The sequence below is a fragment of the Halichondria panicea genome, chromosome 14 (assembly GCF_963675165.1).
Source record: "Halichondria panicea chromosome 14, odHalPani1.1, whole genome shotgun sequence".
Classification (NCBI taxonomy): domain Eukaryota; kingdom Metazoa; phylum Porifera; class Demospongiae; order Suberitida; family Halichondriidae; genus Halichondria; species Halichondria panicea.
Window position 1 is genome coordinate 670,303 of NC_087390.1, and position 21,417 is coordinate 691,719.

The following is a 21,417-nucleotide window of genomic DNA, read 5'->3' on the forward strand; positions in this document are numbered from 1 at the left end:
GGCTCCTTCAAAAAGCAACAGACTTACTGATAATGATAAGTATTGACTTACTTCCGAATTTTCCTCCCAGGGGTGGAAGTGGTGGTGCTCCCGGCCCCCCTGGTGGAGGGGGTGGTGGTGGGGGGGCACCCGGCAGTCCAGGAGGGGGCGGTGGTGGAGGGGGTGGGGCACCTCCGGGGAGTGGGGGTGGAGGGGGTGCTCCAGGAGGGGGAGGGGCATCCAACGAAGGCTGTGGAAGAAAATAACATATATGATTATAACAATTTACTGCATTTGTACAAAACCAACCATACATCTGTCTAACTTCATATTTATAATATGTACTACAGTGTGTACATGCATGCACTACAGATGCTTCAACAGTCAACGTACAGGTAATGTTCCAGTTTGTGCCTCCTTGACAGTTTTGTTCAAATCTGATAACTTCTTCTCCAGGTCAGCTAGGAGGGAGAAGGCAATGGAGAAACGCAGTCAACAAGATGATTTATATAATTATGCAAAATCTCAGAGCAAGTATTTTTTTGTTGCTCTCAATTTATAAAAGATTCATCGAGAGTTCTCAAACCCATAAAGTATTTATACTAGCTAGACATGATTCTCACCAATTCTCTTGAGTGACTGGAACTCTGCAGCCTCGTGCTTCTCTTGGAGCTAACGAGACAATGTGCGTGTCATCATACATGTACATACAAGGGTGTCATGACGTCATATGCCAACATCAAAGCTGCAAGGCCAGCCCCACCCCTCTTTCAGGGGAATCCCCAAATTGCACCACTAATGAGGGCGGCTTGTACTGGGAGTTTTGATCATAATTATGACTTCTTTACAGCTAAGGTAGCTAGCTATTCATTCTAACTAGGCTAGTGAGTGGCCATTAAAATGGATGATAAAGGGAAGAAAGAAGAGACCAAGTCCTTACTAGATGGTGAGGAGTAGATGATCTGTCTTTAAATAAACTGTATATAACTGAACTTCATCACCTTGCACACACAACACACTGATACCTCTCTGTGCAGACGAAGATGACACGTTAACACCAGACGACAGTGGTGAGTGGGCGTGTGTGTGCAGTGTGATCGATGTGTATACTACAATTATTACCACAACAAGCTAAAATTTAATTACCATAATTTTATTCACACACTCAGATCGCGGAGTGGTTGCTCAAAATTGCTTTCACACACACTAGTGTGCGGAGGAGGAGGTGACACGATCGCTGGTACACTCTCATGATGGACTCTCACCACTGGCTGCACTACTCAAGGTCACTGATAACAAGGACCTCCTCATAGCCGTGACTGGGGCTGTCTGGAAGTGTAGCAAGAGCAAGGAAAATGTCATAAAGTGAGCTAGCTATGTATATCTGGAGCATTTATAGAATGGCAGCTTTCTGTGTGTGTGTGATGAACAAACACACACATAATTATACGTTGAGATATCTAATTGTTGATTTACTATTAATTTTTTGTCTGCTTTAGGTTCAAGGAGTTGAAATCAGTTGAGCAACTAGTATCACTGTTGGGCAATCAACCTGAAGAGGTACTACAATGAAACTGTATAAACCTGTTTACAATCTAGCTACAGCAATGAATTATCCTCCTGATGCAGGTTCTGGTGAATATGGTGGGAGCTCTGGGAGAGTGTGCTTCTCGATTGGTGGGGTAGCCCTTCTCGTTTAACTACTCACAGGTACTAATCAACCACTCCTCCTCATCAACAAGTAAGTAGCTAGTGTACAGTGTGGACCCACTGGGTACACAGCTGTAGGGCTAGTGGTTAACCCTTTCCCGGCTTTAGCCGTCATATGACGGCAGCGGTAGTGATAATTTTCAAAAAATCGTTGTGGGCGCTGTGTTGGAGCTATGCGCACACTGTAGGTACCAGCACATGCGCATTGGGCTGCTCTTTCACATGGTATCTTTAATATCTTGCCTCAAGGTACGCTTTGTGCAGTACTGTCAAAAGAAAAGTGACCGTTTGATAATGGCTACAAGATCTTTGTAGTACAACCTCAGCGAGGTTCTAGGGCAGCTAGACAGTGAGAATAACGATGCTTATGGCCTTGTTGAGTAAGAGGACAGTGACTGGGATCATACCAAGAGAGGAAGCTACTTTTCAGAGGTCAAGCTATAAACATAGAGCCTGAAGAGCCAGAGGAAGAAGCTCCTGAGCATGAACCAAAGTCCTGGACCTTGTAAGTAACTATGGAGTATCATATGTAGTCTGGATAGCTTCAGTATGGTATGCTTAGTCTAGTTAGTACACAAGTGGACATCATGATCCACCATTGAACTTGTAAACCTGTGTGTAGGTGAAGAAAACATTTCCCGGGAAAAGAGCGTCTGCCGATACGACCTCGCAGAGAAGTTTCTGCTGATCCTGATTGAACCATGTCACCGTGAGAACATTGAGAACACTTACTTAGTGTTTTTAGTTACTTCATGCCTTCATACAATATTCTTTATGTTCATAATTGTAAAATGTGTAAAAAATCGTTAATTAGTGGGGGGTGGTCAGTTGCTAGGTAACGATGATGATGTCATGGTACCCCCAGGATCTGGGCTACCTGTAGGAAATAGTTGCAAGTGATTTCAATGCATTGTTCATGAGATATTTATTTTTAAAGAAAAATATGTATTTATTCTGTATTTTGTTTTTTTAATTAAAGCCGGGAAAGGGTTAACTAGTGTTCAGTGAGGACCCACGTTGTACATCTCACCCCCCCCCCCCACACACACACACATTTCCTGTTTTAACCCCCCCCACACACATACACACATTTCTTGTTCTCACCCCCCCACACACAGACATTTCTTGTTCTCACCCCCCCCCACACACAAACACACACACATTTCTTGTTCTCACCCCCCCCCCCCCCCACACACACACACACATTTCTTGTTCTCACCCCACACACACACACATTTCTTGTTCTCACCCCCCCCCCCCACACACACACACACACATTTCTTGTTCTCCCCCCCCCCACACACACACACACACACACACACATTTCTTGTTCTCACCCCCCCACACGCAGACATTTCTTGTTCTCACCCCCCCCACACACACACACACACACACATTTCTTGTTCTCACCCCCCCCCCACACACACACACACACACATTTCTTGTTCTCACCCCACACACACACACATATTTCTTGTTCTCACCCCCCCCCCCCCACACACACACACACACATTTCTTGTTCTCACCCCCCCCCCCACACACACACACACATTTCTTGTTCTCACCCCACATACACACACATATTTCTTGTTCTCACCCCCCCCCCCACACACACACACACACATTTCTTGTTCTCACCCCCCCCCACACACACACACACATTTCTTGTTCTCACCCCCCCCCCCACACACACACACATTTCTTGTTCTCACCCCCCCCCCCACACACACACACACATTTCTTGTTCTAGCTCACCCCCCACACACACACACATTTCTTGTTCTCATCCCCCCCACACACACACATTTCTTGTTCTCACCCCCCCCCAACACACACACACACATTTCTTGTTCTCACCCCCCCCCCCACACACACACACACACACTTCTTGTTCTAACCCCCCACACACACACACATTTTTTGTTCTCACCCCCCCACACACATTTCTTGTTCTCACCCCCCACACGCGCACACACACATTTCTTGTTCTCACCCCTCCCCACACACACACACACACACACACATTTCTTGTTTCCCCCCCCCCACACACACATTTCTTGTTCTCATCCCTCCCCCCCACACACACACATTTCTTGTTCTCACCCCCCACACACACATACACATTTCTTGTTCTCACCCCCCCTCCCACACACACACACACACACATTTCTTGTTCTAACCCCCCACACACACACACACATTTTTTGTTCTGACCCCCCCCACACACACACATTTCTTGTTCTTACCCCCCCCCACGCACACATTTCTTGTTCTCACCCCCCACACACACACACACACATTTCTTGTTCTCACCCCCCACACACATACACACAAACATTTTTTGTTCTCACCCCCCCCACACACACACACATTTCTTGTTCTCCCCCCCCCCACACACACACACACACACACACACATTTCTTGTTCTCACCCCCCCACACGCAGACATTTCTTGTTCTCACCCCCCCCACACACAACACACACACACACACACATTTCTTGTTCTCACCCCCCCCACACACACACACACACACACATTTCTTGTTCTCACCCCACACACACACACATATTTCTTGTTCTCACCCCCCCCCCACACACACACACACACACATTTCTTGTTCTCACCCCCCCCCCCACACACACACACACATTTCTTGTTCTCACCCCACATACACACACATATTTCTTGTTCTCACCCCCCCCCCCACACACACACACACACATTTCTTGTTCTCACCCCCCCCCACACACACACACACATTTCTTGTTCTCACCCCCCCCCCCACACACACACACACATTTCTTGTTCTCACCCCCCCCCCACACACACACACACATTTCTTGTTCTAGCTCACCCCCCACACACACACACATTTCTTGTTCTCATCCCCCCCACACACACACATTTCTTGTTCTCACCCCCCCCAACACACACACACACATTTCTTGTTCTCACCCCCCCCACACACACACACACACACACTTCTTGTTCTAACCCCCCACACACACACACATTTTTTGTTCTCACCCCCCCACACACATTTCTTGTTCTCACCCCCCACACGCGCACACACACATTTCTTGTTCTCACCCCTCCCCACACACACACACACACACACACACATTTCTTGTTTCCCCCCCCCCACACACACACATTTCTTGTTCTCATCCCTCCCCCCCACACACACACATTTCTTGTTCTCACCCCCCACACACACATACACATTTCTTGTTCTCACACACACACACACATTTCTTGTTCTAACCCCCCACACACACACACACATTTTTTGTTCTGACCCCCCCCACACACACACATTTCTTGTTCTTACCCCCCCCCACGCACACATTTCTTGTTCTCACCCCCCACACACATACACACAAACATTTTTTGTTCTCACCCCCCCCACACACACACACATTTCTTGTTCTCACCCCCCCTCCCACACACACACACACACACATTTCTTGTTCTCACCCCCCACACACATACACACAAACATTTCTTGTTCTCACCCCCCCCCCACGCACACATTTCTTGTTCTCACCCCCCACACACACACACACACATTTCTTGTTCTCACCCCCCACACACATACACACAAACATTTTTTGTTCTCACCCCCCCCACACACACACACATCTCTTGTTCTTACCCCCCACACACACACACATTTCTTGTTCTCATCCCTCCCCCCACACACACACACACATTTCTTGTTCTCACCCCCCACACACATACACACAAACATTTCTTGTTCTCACCCCCCCCCCCCCCACGCACACATTTCTTGTTCTCACCCCCCACACACACACACACATTTCTTGTTCTCATCCCTCCCCCCCACACACACACACATTTCTTGTTTTCACCCCCCACACACATACACACAAACATTTCTTGTTCTCACCCCCTAACCCTAACCCCCACACACACATTTCTCCCTTCACAGATAGGAGATGATGTTGCCGGGTATGTGAGGACAGTGAACAAGTTTATGCAGGTGGTCGTGAGAGGAGGTGGGCACATTCTCCCGTTTGACCAGCCGGAGAGAGCACTCAACCTCATCCAGAACTTTGTGAACATGCAATAGCCTATTATAATTATGTTGTCTGGAAATGATCATGCTTCAAGTATAAGGATAAAAATGAAATTTATAATTATAGTCGTGTCATTTAATATGTTGTTTGAAGAGAAGATTTTAATTACCAAATCAACGAAACGATCAAAAACAATTGCTATTAGAGACATAAATAATTATGGAGTGTATAATTATTGTATAGAGTTTATACTCTCTGCCCAATGGTACACAAAAATATACTGTACATGTATAAGAAAGATAGCCACCGATTGGGAAGATTTATAAGATTTAGTATACAAACTAGACCATAACATAAAACAGGAGTCATACATACTGCCAAATAAACACAATTCTTTGTCTGACATTAACGTACTCGGGACATGTGACAATGTTCTTTTTTGTCTTCTCAGAAGTGCCGAATTCTTTCAGTGTTTTGTTTTCAAACAGCCCCCTGACAATTGGGGAGTAGTCGGTGATCTTAGCATTGAGGTGAAACACCTCTAGCGTCTTGTTCTTGGCTAACACATTACCGACAGCTTCAGCCTCTTCAGTGGTAACAGTGTACCGTATTAAATAGAGTTTCAGGTGTTTAACTGTATTGTTTTCTCTCAATGCTTCCAAAACAGGTAGTAGATCCCCTGGCAACTGTATACAAAACGTAAGCTCAATGAATTGTAGAGTTGTATTAAGTTGAAACATTTGGGCCAGTTCAAGCGTTCCGAGACCATAATCTGAGCCCATTTTAAACGGCGACATTGTTAGCTTAGTTAGACATGTGTTAACTTGCAGTCCCTGCATTAAATAACTCGGGCTACTTTCCAAATTCCTATAAGTCAGTGTCAATTCTTCTAGAGATGTGTCAGTCTGTAGATACTCACCAATAGCTTCATCAAAATTGTAGATGTGACATTCAAGTTTAAGACTTTTAATGGAATGTAATCGATTGTCTTTGAGAAAACGTAAAACTTTACAGGCATTATGAGGACATAACAAAGTTAGTGATTGCAAGTGCTGGTGGGTACAGAAATATTCAAACTGGACTTTTCTTTTATTTTGGATATCGAGTTCTTTAAGTATCGGACAATCGAGTAGAGTACTAAAAAACTGCTCAGTGGGAGTCAAGTTAAGTTGGGAAGAGCATCGCAGATATTGTAAGCTTAGTTTCCAGTGGCTTAATATTGAAATTATGTTTTTGGTGGTTGACTCTTTTTTTGTAAACCTTCTTCTTGGTTCGTTATTGGTAAATGAAATTTCACACAGTAAATGTGGCAAGATTTTCGTGTTGTTCCGTTTTAACTCAGTCACGTTCAATCCAATTGAAATACACCAATTATAAGGATCTGTGATGGGTGACTCACGCATTAATTGTACCAAATGTATCACCAACATTTCAATACTAGAATGTGCAATGAAGTCAGACAACAACTCTTCATCAGCTGGCGATACTTGAGCACATTTCAAAACTTTCAAGCAGTGTTTTGGCTTCAAAATATCAAGTATTCGTATCACAGTGTCTCTTGAGATGCCAAAATCTAGCTCTACAACACTTAAGTTTGGAGATAGCTCTATAGTGTCAAATATTTTTAATGTACATGGAACCTCAGGCCCATCAAATTCATCGTTAATAACTCCTGATCTTGGATTACTGATTATGACGCTTTCTAATTCTGGTAGTATCCTATCAGTGAGTGTATGCCAAGCAGATGGAATCTTGAATGTGGTAGACATTTTCAGATGCCTTACACTTAGAGTAAAAGAAGGCAAAACTTTGTTGATTCCTGCTAATATCATTGATCTATCCACACCACTTTCATTAAACTCGAACATGTCCATTACAGTTACTTTGAAATGAGCAGAAGCTACAACATAACCAAGTGCAAACTGATCAATATCATCATCTAGCGGTGGTTCATACAGCACATTACAATACAAGTCCTTCATGGCTTGCACATTTTGGCTTTCATAGATCCACAGAATTTGATCACTTGAGAATTCTTCACACATTCTCTCGGCTTTTGATGATCCTTTCTCATAGTACACATAAGGAGTTGGAAGTACACACTGTGTCCATGGGTCATTCAGTTTAGTCAATCCAGCTAAAAACAATAGAATCATCTTGTACGATCCATCATTAGCCTTTGTTTCAAACAAGATCAACTGCTCGTGTGGGGTTTTATTTTTCCAGATGTAAAATGCAGCGAGAAACTCTTGAAGTGTTAGATGAAGGAAATTGTAAAATGGAGAACTGTTTCTTTTCATATATAAAGGATGTACACTGTTCATGAATCCGAGTGTGTTAGTATCAACAACATCTTCCTTGAAGAAAACCAATTGTTGTTTTTCTTTTGTTATTCCATTGTATGCAATTCGGCAGAGCTTATCAAAATGTACCTGAAGTGATGAAGGTAACTCACTCAGCTCACCACTCCAATCACTCTCTAAACATCTTTTAATCAAAATTTGACAGCATTCGGTGTATAGTTCAGTTGTTGTGTTGGGGATTATGCAGCTATTGCTATTCTCATAGTTTTTTCTGTACACTTCGACTACAATTCTGGCATGAAGAGGGTTATACATTGCACTAGAAATACGTGGATTAGAGTTAATGTATTCACGTAGTTCTGCTGGAGCCCCATCTTTGATTCTTAGATCAATGTACTCCTGAATTTGTTCTGAAGAAAAACCTAAAATTTCAATGAACTGATCAACTCTTGAGCTACAAGTAACAGGTAGATCACATACAGCCCAGGGCCTAGTGGTAACAAGCACGGTACTAGCTGGCAGAAGACGTCCGGTTATTAGCTTCATAAATATCGAGTCATTTTCTCTAAGGGATGGTGGCAACTCATCCAGGCCTTCCAAAATGAAAAGTATGCCCTGCCCATGATTCTTTCGAATAATAGTATAAATACATTTGGAAACATCAGTATCTTCACATTGAAATAGATCAACTAATTCTACAGCTTCCTGAACATTCTCATCTCGAAGTCGGAGCAATACAACGAGGGAGTAATCTGTCCAAACTTTACCAGTAGCCCATTGTCTGCACAGTTCCCATGACAAAGTCGTCTTACCTCCTCCAGGAGCCCCTTTAATGACAACTAGTTTTGAGAATTTGCCCTCTACTTTGGAAGCTATCTGGTCCATTGTGATTCTCTCTCTAGGAAATCTATACAGCTCGCCTTTAACTATTTTTGACCAGGACTCTTTCATTTCCTTTCTCGATAAATGTTTACTTACATCCGCACATTCTAGGTTAACAAAATGCTTAACACACTGGAGAGGATATTTGTCATCAGCAGGGAGAGATCTTGTATCGTAAATACTAGTTAAGTATGATCGATAAATTCCTATTGCTTCATCTCGTTGGATGGTGGAACGATTATCAGATTTGGATTCTGAGAATAAACAAGCGAAAGATGAATAATACAGTAGAATGTTCAGTATGTATATAGAGTACGACTCCACAGTACTGTATATAATTATATATTATAATATACGCCTGAGGGAGAGGTGTGGTTTACTGTCATAAACCCTGAGGCACTGTACATTAACTGATATAATTATGTCTCATCTAATTGGCTTACTGGTTGCTATGCATCGAGCTATATAAAGCTTGTGCATGACTACCACATAGCAACACTATTCAAACAAGAAGACAATAATTATTATTAGGAAGAAGAGAGATCGTCCACACCAGGGCTCCTGTCCACACTCAAAGCCTTGCGCAGCTTGGACAGAATATGAGCAGCCAGCCCCTCCCTCCAAGCAAACTTTACAGAGCCACTCCCCCTCTCTGTGCAATTAGTCAGCCCCTCCCTCCACATACCTGCAGCAACCAGCCAGAAAAAACAACACAGCTAGCTCTAGACAGTGTCTAGACCAGCTCTCTTCGGCTATGCCAGGCTAGTATAGGCAAGCAAAGGTAAGCTTAAAATAGCCACTCCTATATTATTATTAAACTGGCTTCTTTTTCTTTGAATACAGAAACTGAACAGGCCTACTGCTAGCGCAGTGGCGAGCAGTACTAGTGCTAGTGAGCAAGGCTCAGCTTGAGCCCTAGCCCTCTCCCAGAGTGTCACTAAAGCAGCTCCTTCTTCAAGCACACAGCAGAATTTTTGATGAACTAGTCTACAGACTACACCCGACTCTATGTTTTCATTTATGACATTTTGTTTCTCATGCATGACATTTCATTCATCTTTATTCATCGAAAACACTTTTTGCTATATAATTATGCTTGAGGTGCCAATTTATGAACTATATTTTCCCTTGTAGCCCTGAGGTGCCAATTTATGACAGTTAAACCCCACTAGACTACATGGCAAAAGTGTAGTAGGTGGGAAATACTTTTATCCTCAAACTTTCTATCACACCCATGCACACAAACTACCAATGAATTGAGTTATCCAATTGAGCTAACTCACTGATTGGTTCAGGATTCGTTGTGGACAATTTCTGCCTCTTAGATGGCCCAGGTGAAGTATCGTCATCTGCTATAATTATATATACAATTGACTGAAGTACATAAAGATAATATAAGTGTTCGTGACGAGGTAGACTATCCATTCACATAGTTAAGTACTGTTGACTATTCATAGAAATGCTTATAGTGTGGTCTATATTGCTAGTAGCCTCACAATTGTCCTACATATCTAAGTTTCGTTCCTGGCTTTAGGCTGCAGTAACTGATATTTATCAATAGAAATGCTGGTCAAGGTTAGCCTCATGACTATTCATACCTGTACATGCCTCCTCTATAGCCTCAGCGACATCATTCCGATCAACTGTTGGTGCTCTGAGACTCTGACATATTTCAGAATAGGTGAGAGGGCCAGTCTTCAAGCGAGCAGATATCATTTCACGTAAGCAGTCCTTGTTCCTGTGATAGTCATCTTTTATATCTTTGAGGGTGCCAGGATCTAATCCCAGATCAAGTCCCAGGTCAAACCAGTCTCCAGCAGCTTTTATCAAGTTCTTGTAAACAAAATTCAAATCACCGAGAGTCAGAATTGAGCCTACAAAAATTACAACCAAATGATAAGTACACATGGTCATACACATGGTTTATGCAAGCATGTTCTCTGAGGAGCAATGTCATTGTGTATATTATGTATCATAAGGAGACACCGCTTACCAAGCGTTGGTCCAGGGTTTGCTTCAACATCTCCTGACTGTAACAGTAAGCGGAATATCAGTATCAGTATATACAGACTGAGAGTGGGGGGCCGATTAGTGCTCTGAGCTCTCACTTGGAACTGGGTCGGCTTTTCTTGAGTATCAAAAACTAGAAAGTAAGAGTGACGTTTATAATTATTGTGGCAGTAAATATTACCTGATGTGGTTGAGTTCCATTGTTTCCGAGGGTTCCATCTCACCAAGCAGGCAGTGATGAGTGAGTAGCAGGTGATAAGCACAGCCGACAGAATGAGAACGGCCAGTGCACTCCCCCTCCATCCCAGCTCACAAGGAAACACTCCGGTCCAACTCAAGTCAACCACAGGGCAGGTAGGACGTGGGGGAGCTGTGTAGAGTTGCATAAATATATTCACGTGCTATATTCATGTGCTGTGTCATCACAAGTATGTGTCGTGAGGTTCCGTGAATACCAAGCAATGCTGTTTAAAACTGACCTTTATATTATATGCCGTAATAATTATGCTTTGTATAGTGTATGATAGTGCAATTATTGGTGAGTATGCTTCACTGACTTACAGGAAAAAGTTTGTAAGAAGAGTATGTATCTGATGGTGACCATAATGAGGTAGAGTTGGTAGAGGACAGGGGTGATCAACACAGAGGCAAGGCAGGCTCTGAGCTGCCAACTAGGCTTAGGGAAATCCAGGGTAACATCATCTTTCAGATCAATTGAGAGATAACGGGCATGTCTCTGAGATGTCATCTTCATGGTTCTGTCAGAATACCATGCAACTGTCAGTGTGCAGCTCCAAGAGTCAAGACAAATAGTTGCTGAGAAGCTTTTTCTGTAGCGTTCAGTGCAGACTTAATGCCAGTCTAATAATCTTTGTTTAGCCTTGACCTTTTTGACTACGAGACCCTCCCCCTTTTTTGCAACGATATTCACATTCAATTATTTCTTTAATGATCTTTACCGTATACGACAATTTGGAGTTGTCTGTTAGGTGCTCTCCAGTCTTGTTCTATGGCTGAAGTTGCTTCTACTGAACAGCTCCCAGTGAAAAACTGGGTCAGGAATACCGAGTCAAACTGGGCAAGAGCTTCACCTTCCCCAGGGAGAACGCCTATCATACCAAGTGTGAGTCAGAGTTTCTCGGCCAATTTCTATCAGACCAAAAAATAATATCGCCATGCATACACACACAAATTTAATCTCTTTCAGTATAGGATTATATAAACTAGTATGGTAGGAAGACTGTTGTGGCGTATCTCCACTAGCCTCGAGACCAGCCGTTCGTTATCTGAAAGAACGCCTGGTCAAGTTCCAATGTAGCACCCGTTCTATGGTCCAGGAATTTCTTGGACCGGTAATTGCCCGCACAAGGTGTATTACCCATGAATATCATTATGATGCTATAAAACGCTGACTCAGCTAGAGTGAGTGCTACATTGGAACTTGACCAGGCGTTCTTTCAGATAACGAACGGCTGGTCTCGAGGCTATGTCTCCACCCCCTTAGCCTTAATATAATGTCTTGTATTTTTTGGCCGATTTTACACAATTGATATAAATTATGTGAAGTATTTAGTAAAATCTGACATTGGTATTGTTGATGGCCACTGTATCAGATGACTTGAAGCCTCTGTCAGTGGATCCCACAAAGCCTGGTAAACTGCGAGTGGCTGATGATGAAGTGAACGTACAACTACTAGTAGTACAGGTGAGGGGATAACTGTAGCTTAGCTACAATCACTTCCTCCATACCCTGGAGGTTGTATCTAGGGAAGTGAGCAGTCACCATGGTGGTACACTGGGGTACTGTACAACTAGCCCAGCATCATATCACACACTATTTGCTATCTCACAGCAACTGAGCTAGATCTATTAGTAGGTTTCTATGGAGCAAACTTAATAAGCAAGTACATGTAGTTGTGTAGTTATAATTATAAGCTCTCCAATCAGCTATTTTATTGTGAGGCATGTTTGCCAATAGAGAGGTGGCCTCCTAACACAGTCAGGTCCAAACACATAATTATATGCTATGGAGATGTTGAGTGGCTGTATTATAGAGGGTGACTACAATAGACAGGTTTGACTATAACTACAATCATTCTGCCCCCCTCCACTTCCACACAGGCTGAGTGGACTGATGATGTGGCCCAGTTCAGAGGACCCAAGAAGCCTGTCACTAAAGAGTGTGTGCTCATCATAGACACTGTGTCTGGGGAGGCAGTACTGGAGAGGATCAGTAACAACATCCAACTCAAGGCCATCAGGTTATTAGTAGGACACTCAGGCAGAGTCAAGTGTATTATGTGTGTACACTAACCACTAGGACACCCTCTATAATTATTACAGCCCAGGTTAATGGAGTTGCTTGCTTATAATTATAGACAAAATCCAGCAACAGTCACTAAGGGCACCAAAGTGTAATAGCTTCCCAATGGTTTGGGGACTGCCATAACTTGATTTCAACACTTTTCTGATTTTCTGAAAGCTTTGAAAGAGACCTTTAATATTTAAAGTATTTTTCAATTCTTAGCCAAGTTCATTTCTGCTGCTATACTCCTCACACACACACACACACACACACACACACACACACACCACATCTATTTACTTTGACCAAGGGCGTATATGCTGACTAATGCCTGTTCCCCACTCCCACTAGGCCTTGCCCAAGTTATGCTAGCAGACTAATGGTAATAATTAAAGACTAATAGGTATACAATCAGGAGTGCACTCCTGGTACAATCAAGAGTTCATTAGGAAGAGTATAGCTACTCCAATAGACTGCACAAAAAGCATTCCTCATTCCTAGGTCACAGATACTCAATCACAACAAGCAGGAAAGGTAATTAGTAACTATGTTATTCATTGCCTTTCCTACTGGCAGTTGTAAATGAATAACATTGGTGATCATTATCACCATCCACACTGTCATTCATTGCAAATTAATTTTGATTCTTTATACAACAGCATGTGATTGTGGAGAGGGTACTACGTGGAGTTGTGTACTCCTCCTAATGAACTCTTGGTACAATGTACATGAGACTTGGAGACTAGGAACAATTGTGAGCATAATTGGGCAAGGCCCACTCCCAACACCCCCATGCATCAGCCACCACAAAACCTCTAGACAATTCCTGAGGTTTATTATCATAAAATTATTGTCATACCAAGTACAAGCACAAAAGCTTCTCACCAACCAAGCAACCAAAGGACCCTCCATTTATACAGTCCGAAGTCTTTATGTACAGCCCAAGCCCATAATTGTTCATGTTAACATAGCCACTGCATGCCCACAATAATCATGTCCTAACCAGCCATAATACCAAATACTGTAATTATGCCTCGAGATGTAGCCGCACGAGGAATACGGTAAAGCTGACTGTGTGTGTGTGTGTGTGTGCGTGTGTCTGTCTGTGTGTCTGTTCCAGCTGTAACTGCTCAACGGTTGCAATGCGAAGAAAACTAACAGCTTCTATAGGCTTTTAGCCACATTCTCTTGGATTTTGATTCGTGGATTAGCAAACTAAAGCTTCTTTCTCGAGTTATGGCTAGTTTAGAAAGAGACCTTTTATATTTGAGAGATAAAAAGGCAATTCTTATTTCTGCTGCTACCCCTCACACACACACATACACACACACGCACACACACACACACACACACACACACACACACACACACACACACACATACACATACACACACACACACACACACACATACACATACACACACACACACACACACACATACACATACACACACACACACACACACACATCTATTTAATGCCTGTTCCCCATTCCCAACACTCCCATCACCACCACAAAACCTCTAGACAATTCCTGAGGGTTATTATCTTATACAGTCCAAGATAAGACACCCACACCCACACACACACACACACACACACACACACACACACACACACACATGCACACACACACACACACACACACACACACACACACACACACACACACATGCACACACACACACCCACACACACACACACACACAGGGACGGACACAAGTGATGATGAATGCGTACGCTGACCTTGTGTTCCAGTTTGGAATGGCTGACGAGAACCAAGCCGCTTACATTTATTCAAGGACCAACACGGCTGTGCAGTACATCAAAGCTGAACGGTTTTACGATGGCTTCAAGGTACACACACTATACACAGCATCAGAACTCTAGTCACAGAGGCAACTCTAGTACTCAGTACCTGTACAGGAACCAACTACTGAAGCCACTGACTAACTACAATGTATGTGCATCACGTACCCCCTCTCGTCCACCAGGGTTCAGTACCTAGCAGTTAGTGAACATTGTAGCCAGCTCTGTGCTTGTCTAAGCTATTACTGAACGCAGCTGTTACGGTTTATTCGGTGGCCAATTCACAGAAGCTCAGCATCCAAAATCCATTTCACATTCTCAAAGTAGGTATAACATGTTTGTGCCGACTGTTGCAGATTTTTGATACTCTTCTCAACGGAGATCTGATACCGTATCCTACGTACTTGTACAACATCACTGGATCCACCAACTACTACAACATTCTCAGGACCTCGCTAGGTACACGTATGTTGATAGAGTATGTCAGAAAGTGTTGGATAGAAGTATACAGTCCTGTTTGGAGTGGTATATACTCTTTTTACCTATACGTAGTGTACTGAACATTCTACTGTATTATTTATCTTATGTTGGTACATACTTAACCAGTGTTTGGTTAAAGGGCTCTTGTTTGAGTAGCTAATTGAATTAGGGAATCTGTACAAGTTAAGTTGTGTGTATGGATTGAATTTGGGGAAGTCCTGGACTATACAATTATCTTTAGCGCTTTAGTGCAAGGCTAACTTATATGTTGAATAGAAAGTTTGTGCGAACAGATGATGCTATAAAAGATTCTGAAGAGACTGCAACAGCCTTCAATGTGAGTCAAATAGTCATAACTCGAGAAAGAAGCTTTAGTTTGCTAATCCACGAATCAAAATCCAGGAGATCGTTGCTAGAAGCCTATAGAAGCTGTCAGTTTTTGTTGCATTGCAACCTTTGATCAGTTACAGCTGGAACACACACACAGACACACACAGTCAGCTTTACCGTATCCCTCATGCGGCTAGGCCTCGAGGCATAATAAGGGGAGGGTAAGCGTCAGTCGTCTGGCTGTTCATATGGTTGTAGATCAGACCATTCCACACCATAGTACGTACCTTCCTCTCTGTGTGCAGCATATGCCTCAGTACAATGCCATTTCTGGCTACCACATCATGGAGGCTGGTGCTGACCCTGTGCTGGAGTTGGCCTTCACTGTGGCTGATGGGCTAGAGTACTGCAGGACAGGTGTGTGAGGGGTGTGGGGTGTGAGGGTGTGAAACTACTAAGCCATGGAGTCAGAGTATATTAATTTAGTGAGGAGTCATCAATATTAGGGTGCTTCCCTACAGTATAATTGCTAGCAAATAATATTATGGTTTTTGGTCCGTATACTGTTTTAAAGTTACTCAATCATTGTGAGATGTGATTTGTTGAAGGCACATATTCGTACTTATAGATAGATTTTAGTGCGTATCTTGTGTTAGAAGGTCAAGGCCATTATTCACATACTTAGGAATAAATTCATTTGGTTTGCTATACTCCCCTTTGAGACCTCATACTTTGACACTGATCCCAATAAGGGGAGGGTAAGTGCCAGTCAGTCTGGCTGTTCAAAGTGTGGTTGTAGATCAGAAGGTCAGGGCCATTATTCATAGATTTAGGAATAATGGTTTGCTTGACTCCCCTTTGAGACCTCATACTTTTGAATGTATTCACACTGATCCCAATAAGGGGTGTGTGCGCCAGACTAATCAGGGTTTCATCTAGTAGGGGGGGGGGGGAAGCTTACCCCCCAAAAGAGAGGGGAAAATAGGGAAGAGAGGCAGTTTGAGTACTAGACCCAACAATATCTAGACACGGTCTTTTGCTAGAGGATAATTGGTCATCATCCATCATCTAGTCTTACCACAGATCTGCTTTTGGTAGTACATGTGGTTTCTGGTGCATAATTACAAAACAAGCCAGCATACCAAGTAGGGCTGTCCCAAAAAATTTGCCTATTAGCAATTTTTCTTCCTATTATACTCAATCATTGTGATGTGATTCGTTGAAGGCACATATTCGTACTTATAGATAGATTTTAGTGCGTATCTTGTGTTAGAAGGTCAAGGCCATTACTTAGGAATAAATTCATTTGGTTTGCTATACTCCCCTTTGAGACCTCATACTTTGACACTGATCCCAATAAGGGGGGGGTAAGCGCCAGTCAGTCTGTTCAAAATAGCTGTATAGCATGATCATAGTACTCTGCATAATTACCCGAGGCTGTGCCGTGGCCAGCGGGTATAGTAGTCATCTGGTTTGTTTGTTTATGTGTGGCACATGAGTCTGCTTCTGCGTTTACAGCATGGATAGCCTTCACCCAACAAGGTAATACGTAGTTGCAGATTTTGATATAAAGCCTCGTTGTCAAATATAAGCGAGCAAAACTAAGAAGCTTAAACTTGCACGTTGGCAGCTAGCTAACTAACTACACGCGGCCTTTATTCGAGGTACCCTACTTATTTACAGCTGAAGTGATCCCGTACCAAGAACAATGGAACAGGGTCGCTAATAGAAAGCTAAAATTATGATTGTGGTTGTTGCTTATAATTATTATCCTAGCCCCAGAGCATACCCCACAGGAGCTATACTGAGACTCTAGGCTTCTTTGCTGACTTTGCTGTGATCCTAGCCCCAGAGCATACCCCACAGGAGCTATACTGAGACTCTAGGCTTCTTTGCTGACTTTGCTGTGATCCTAGTCCACAGTACACTACTAAACTCCATTCTCAAAACTTTCAGCCTCTAGACTTTAATTGCTCCCGTACGTTACTTGCTGCTTAGCCTGCTTACATAACACCCTTTATTCTGATTTATGTGAACAGCCGAGGGTTAGCACTTAGTGCTCTAGTTAAACTTAACGTACTGAAGTTATGGCTGTTGAAAGATACATGTATGTTTAACTACAACCCCCCTCCGTTTATTTAATGGTTCGGGGACTCTTTCATCTGCCATAACTTGAATTCCAGGTATCCAATTTCAACGCTTTTCTGATTTTCTGAAAGCTTAGAAAGATACCTTTCATATTTGAGAGATAAAAAAGCAATTCTTATTTCTGCTGCTACCCCTCACACACACACACACACACACACACACACACACACACACCCACACACACACACCACATCTATTTAATGCCTGTTGCCCATTCCCAACACTCCCATCACCACCACAAAACCTCTAGACAATTCTTGAGGTTTATTATCATAAAATCACCTCAACCAAGCAACCTACATTTATACAGATAAGACACCCACCCACCCACCCACACCCACACACACACACACACACACACACACACACACACAGGGACGGACGCAAGTGATGATGAATGCGTACGCTGACCTTGTGTTCCAGTTTGGAATGGCTGACGAGAACCAAGCCGCTTACATTTATTCAAGGACCAACACGGCTGTGCAGTACATCAAAGCTGAACGGTTTTACGATGGCTTCAAGGTACACACACTATACACAGCATCAGAACTCTAGTCACAGAGGCAACTCTAGTACTCAGTACCTGTACAGGAACCAACTACTGAAGCCACTGACTAACTACAATGTATGTGCATCACGTACCCCCTCTCGTCCACCAGGGTTCAGTACCTAGCAGTTAGTGAACATTGTAGCCAGCTGTATGCTTGTCTAAGCTATTACTCAACGCAGCTGTTACGGTTTATTCGGTGGCCAATTCACAGAAGCTCAGCATCCAAAATCCATTTGACATTCCTAAAGTAGGTACAACATGTTTGTGCCGACTGTTGCAGATTTTTGATGCTCTGCTCAACGGAGATCTGATACCGTATCCTACGTACTTGTACAACATCACTGGATCCACCAACTACTACAACATTCTCAGGACCTCGCTAGGTACACGTATGTTGATAGAGTATGTCAGAAAGTGTTGGATAGAAGTATACAGTCCTGTTTGGAGTGGTATATACTCTTTTTACCTATACGTAGTGTACTGAACATTCTACTGTATTATTTATCTTATGTTGGTACATACTTAACCAGTGTTTGGTTAAAGGGCTCTTGTTTGAGTAGCTGATTGAATTAGGGAATCTGTACAAGTTAAGTTGTGTGTATGGATTGAATTTGGGGAAGTCCTGGACTATACAATTATCTCTAGCGCTTTAGTGCAAGGCTAACTCATATGTTGAATAGAAAGTTTGTGTGAACAGATGATGCTATGAAAGATTCTGAAGAGACTGCAACAGCCTTCAATGTGAAGAAGCTTTAGTTTGCTAATCCACGAACCAAAATCCAACAGATCGTGGCTAGAAGCCTATAGAAGCTGTCAGTTTTTGTTGCATTGCAACCGTTGAGCAGTTACAGCTGGAACAGACACACAGACAGACACACACACACACACACACACACACAGTCAGCTTTACCGTATCCCTCGTGCAGCTACGCCTCGAGGCATAATAAGGGGAGGGTAAGCGTCAGTCGTCTGGCTGTTCAAAGTGTGGTTGTAGATCAGACCATTCCACACCATAGTACGTACCTTCCTCTCTGTGTGCAGCATATGCCTCAGTACATTGCTATTTCTGGCTACCACATCATGGAGGCTGGTGCTGACCCTGTGCTGCAGTTGGCCTTCACTGTGGCCGATGGGTTAGAGTATTGCAGGACAGGTGTGTGAGGGGTGTGGGGTGTGAGGGTGTGAAACTACTAAGTCATGGAGTGTATTAATTTAGTGATGAGTCATCAATATTAGGGTGCTTCCCTACAGTATAATTGCTAGCAAATATGGTTTTTTGGTCCGTATACTGTTTTAAAGTTACTCAATCATTGTGATGTGATTCATTGAAGGCACATATTCGTACTTATAGATAGATTTTAGTGCGTATCTTGTGTTAGAAGGTCAAGGCCATTATTCACATACTTAGGAATAAATTCATTTGGTTTGCTATACTCCCCTTTGAGACCTTATACTTTGACACTGATCCCAATAAGGGGAGGGTAAGCGCCAGTGGTCTGGCTGTTCAAAGTGTGGTTGTAGATCAGAAGGTCAGGGCCATTATTCATAGATTTAGGAATAATGGTTTGCTGTACTCCCCTTTGAGACCTCATACTTTGAATGTATTCACACTGATCCCAATAAGGGGTGTGTGCGCCAGACTAATCAGGGTTTCATCTAGTAGGGGGGGGGGGCGGAAGCTTACCCCCCAAAAGAGAGGGGAAATTGGGAAGAGAGGGAGTTTGAGTACTAGACCCAACAATATCTAGACATGGTCTTTTGCTAGAGGATAATTGGTCATCATCCATCATCTAGTCTTACCACAAATCTATTCATTGCTTTTGGTAGAACATGTGGTTTCTGGTGTATACTTGCACAATTACAAGCCAGCATACCAAGAGTAGGGCTGTCCAAAAAAATTTGCCTATTAGAATTTCTCAATTTTTCTTCCTATTATTCTCCATTATAATTATTCTCATTGAAAAGCCAGCATGAACATGAACCATAAATAGCAATATTGCAGCCATATAAAACTAAACAACTGATATGTGTACTGCACTTACATGATATTATTGACCTCTATGACCTCATAGAGGTCAATAATATCATGTAAGTGCAGTATTAAACCTCTGACTCTATACAGTTCGTTTAGTCTAGAGAGTAGATTACCACAAATGTGTGAGTAGTTGTACTTAAATGTAAATATCTTTTGATTGGAGCATTTCTAAGAAATGGTGTTGATACCCGTGTGTAGATGAATGACTGAACTACATATCCAAAAATGTTTCTATGGAAACATAATATGGTGGGTTTGTGGTGATTAATAGAACAACAGCAAATTGTTATAGTGGGTAATCGGTTAGAGTAATAAAACACTAACCTTAAACAGCTAAGGTCTTAGACTTTTATCAGGCAATAGTTTAATAGTTTAGGTATCCTGACCATCCCTTTATGGGTCTTACATATGCTCACAGTGTCTATAATTCATGATTTACCGGTTTTTAGGTACACTTTTGGTTAGAGTAATATCTTCTGAAAATTTTATAGCTTAGCTTTAAAAGTTCTCTGGTAAGTTTACAAATAAATGGGCTACATTTTGATACCAAGAACATCCTCTATGCTTATTCCATTGTTGAGATATCACTGAAAAACTACATATTCTACTATTTTCTACTGTTTTGATGACATCACAAGCTGCTAACCACAAATCGATGACACTCAAATTAACCACATAAGTGGGCGTACAATAACTATACGCCCACTTTTAATTACGTTTGTGGTTGATTAAAGCATCATTGGTTTGTGGTTTGCAGCTGCTGATGTCATCAAAACAGTAGAAAATAGTAAATTATGTAGCTTTTCAGTGTTATCTCAGCAATGGAATAAGCA

General features: G+C 42.7%; 3 protein-coding genes across 8 annotated transcripts in view; 1 reads left to right on the top strand and 2 right to left on the bottom strand.

Moving 5' to 3' along the window:
• LOC135347247 (uncharacterized) overlaps positions 1 to 10,477 on the bottom strand; it is a 34,500-nt gene extending 24,023 nt beyond the window's left edge. The window contains exons 1-2 of the mRNA XM_064545135.1: positions 10,200 to 10,477; positions 8,457 to 9,170 (exon numbers count right to left, since the gene is read on the bottom strand). Coding sequence (XP_064401205.1) covers positions 8,457 to 9,170; positions 10,200 to 10,341 — 856 coding nt within the window. The 5' untranslated portion in view covers positions 10,342 to 10,477. The remainder of the gene's footprint in view (positions 1 to 8,456; positions 9,171 to 10,199) is intronic.
• The window catches only part of LOC135347253 (formin-like protein 2), an 83,312-nt gene that overhangs the window by 5,087 nt on the left and 56,808 nt on the right, over positions 1 to 21,417 (bottom strand). The gene's annotated exons all lie outside the window — the stretch shown is intronic.
• The window catches only part of LOC135347268 (probable serine carboxypeptidase CPVL), a 45,665-nt gene continuing 36,907 nt past the window's right edge, over positions 12,660 to 21,417 (top strand). Inside the window, exons 1-4 of one of the 5 annotated variants that reach the window (XR_010398318.1) lie at positions 12,660 to 13,187; positions 13,891 to 13,985; positions 18,375 to 18,521; positions 18,830 to 19,702. The gene's annotated coding sequence lies outside the window, so the exon portion shown is untranslated. Of the gene's footprint in view, positions 13,188 to 13,890; positions 13,986 to 14,942; positions 15,090 to 15,397; positions 15,859 to 18,374; positions 18,522 to 18,829; positions 19,703 to 21,417 lie in introns of those variants that run through there. The other 4 variants (XM_064545173.1, XR_010398319.1, XM_064545174.1 and 1 more) reach the window with 4 other exon arrangements.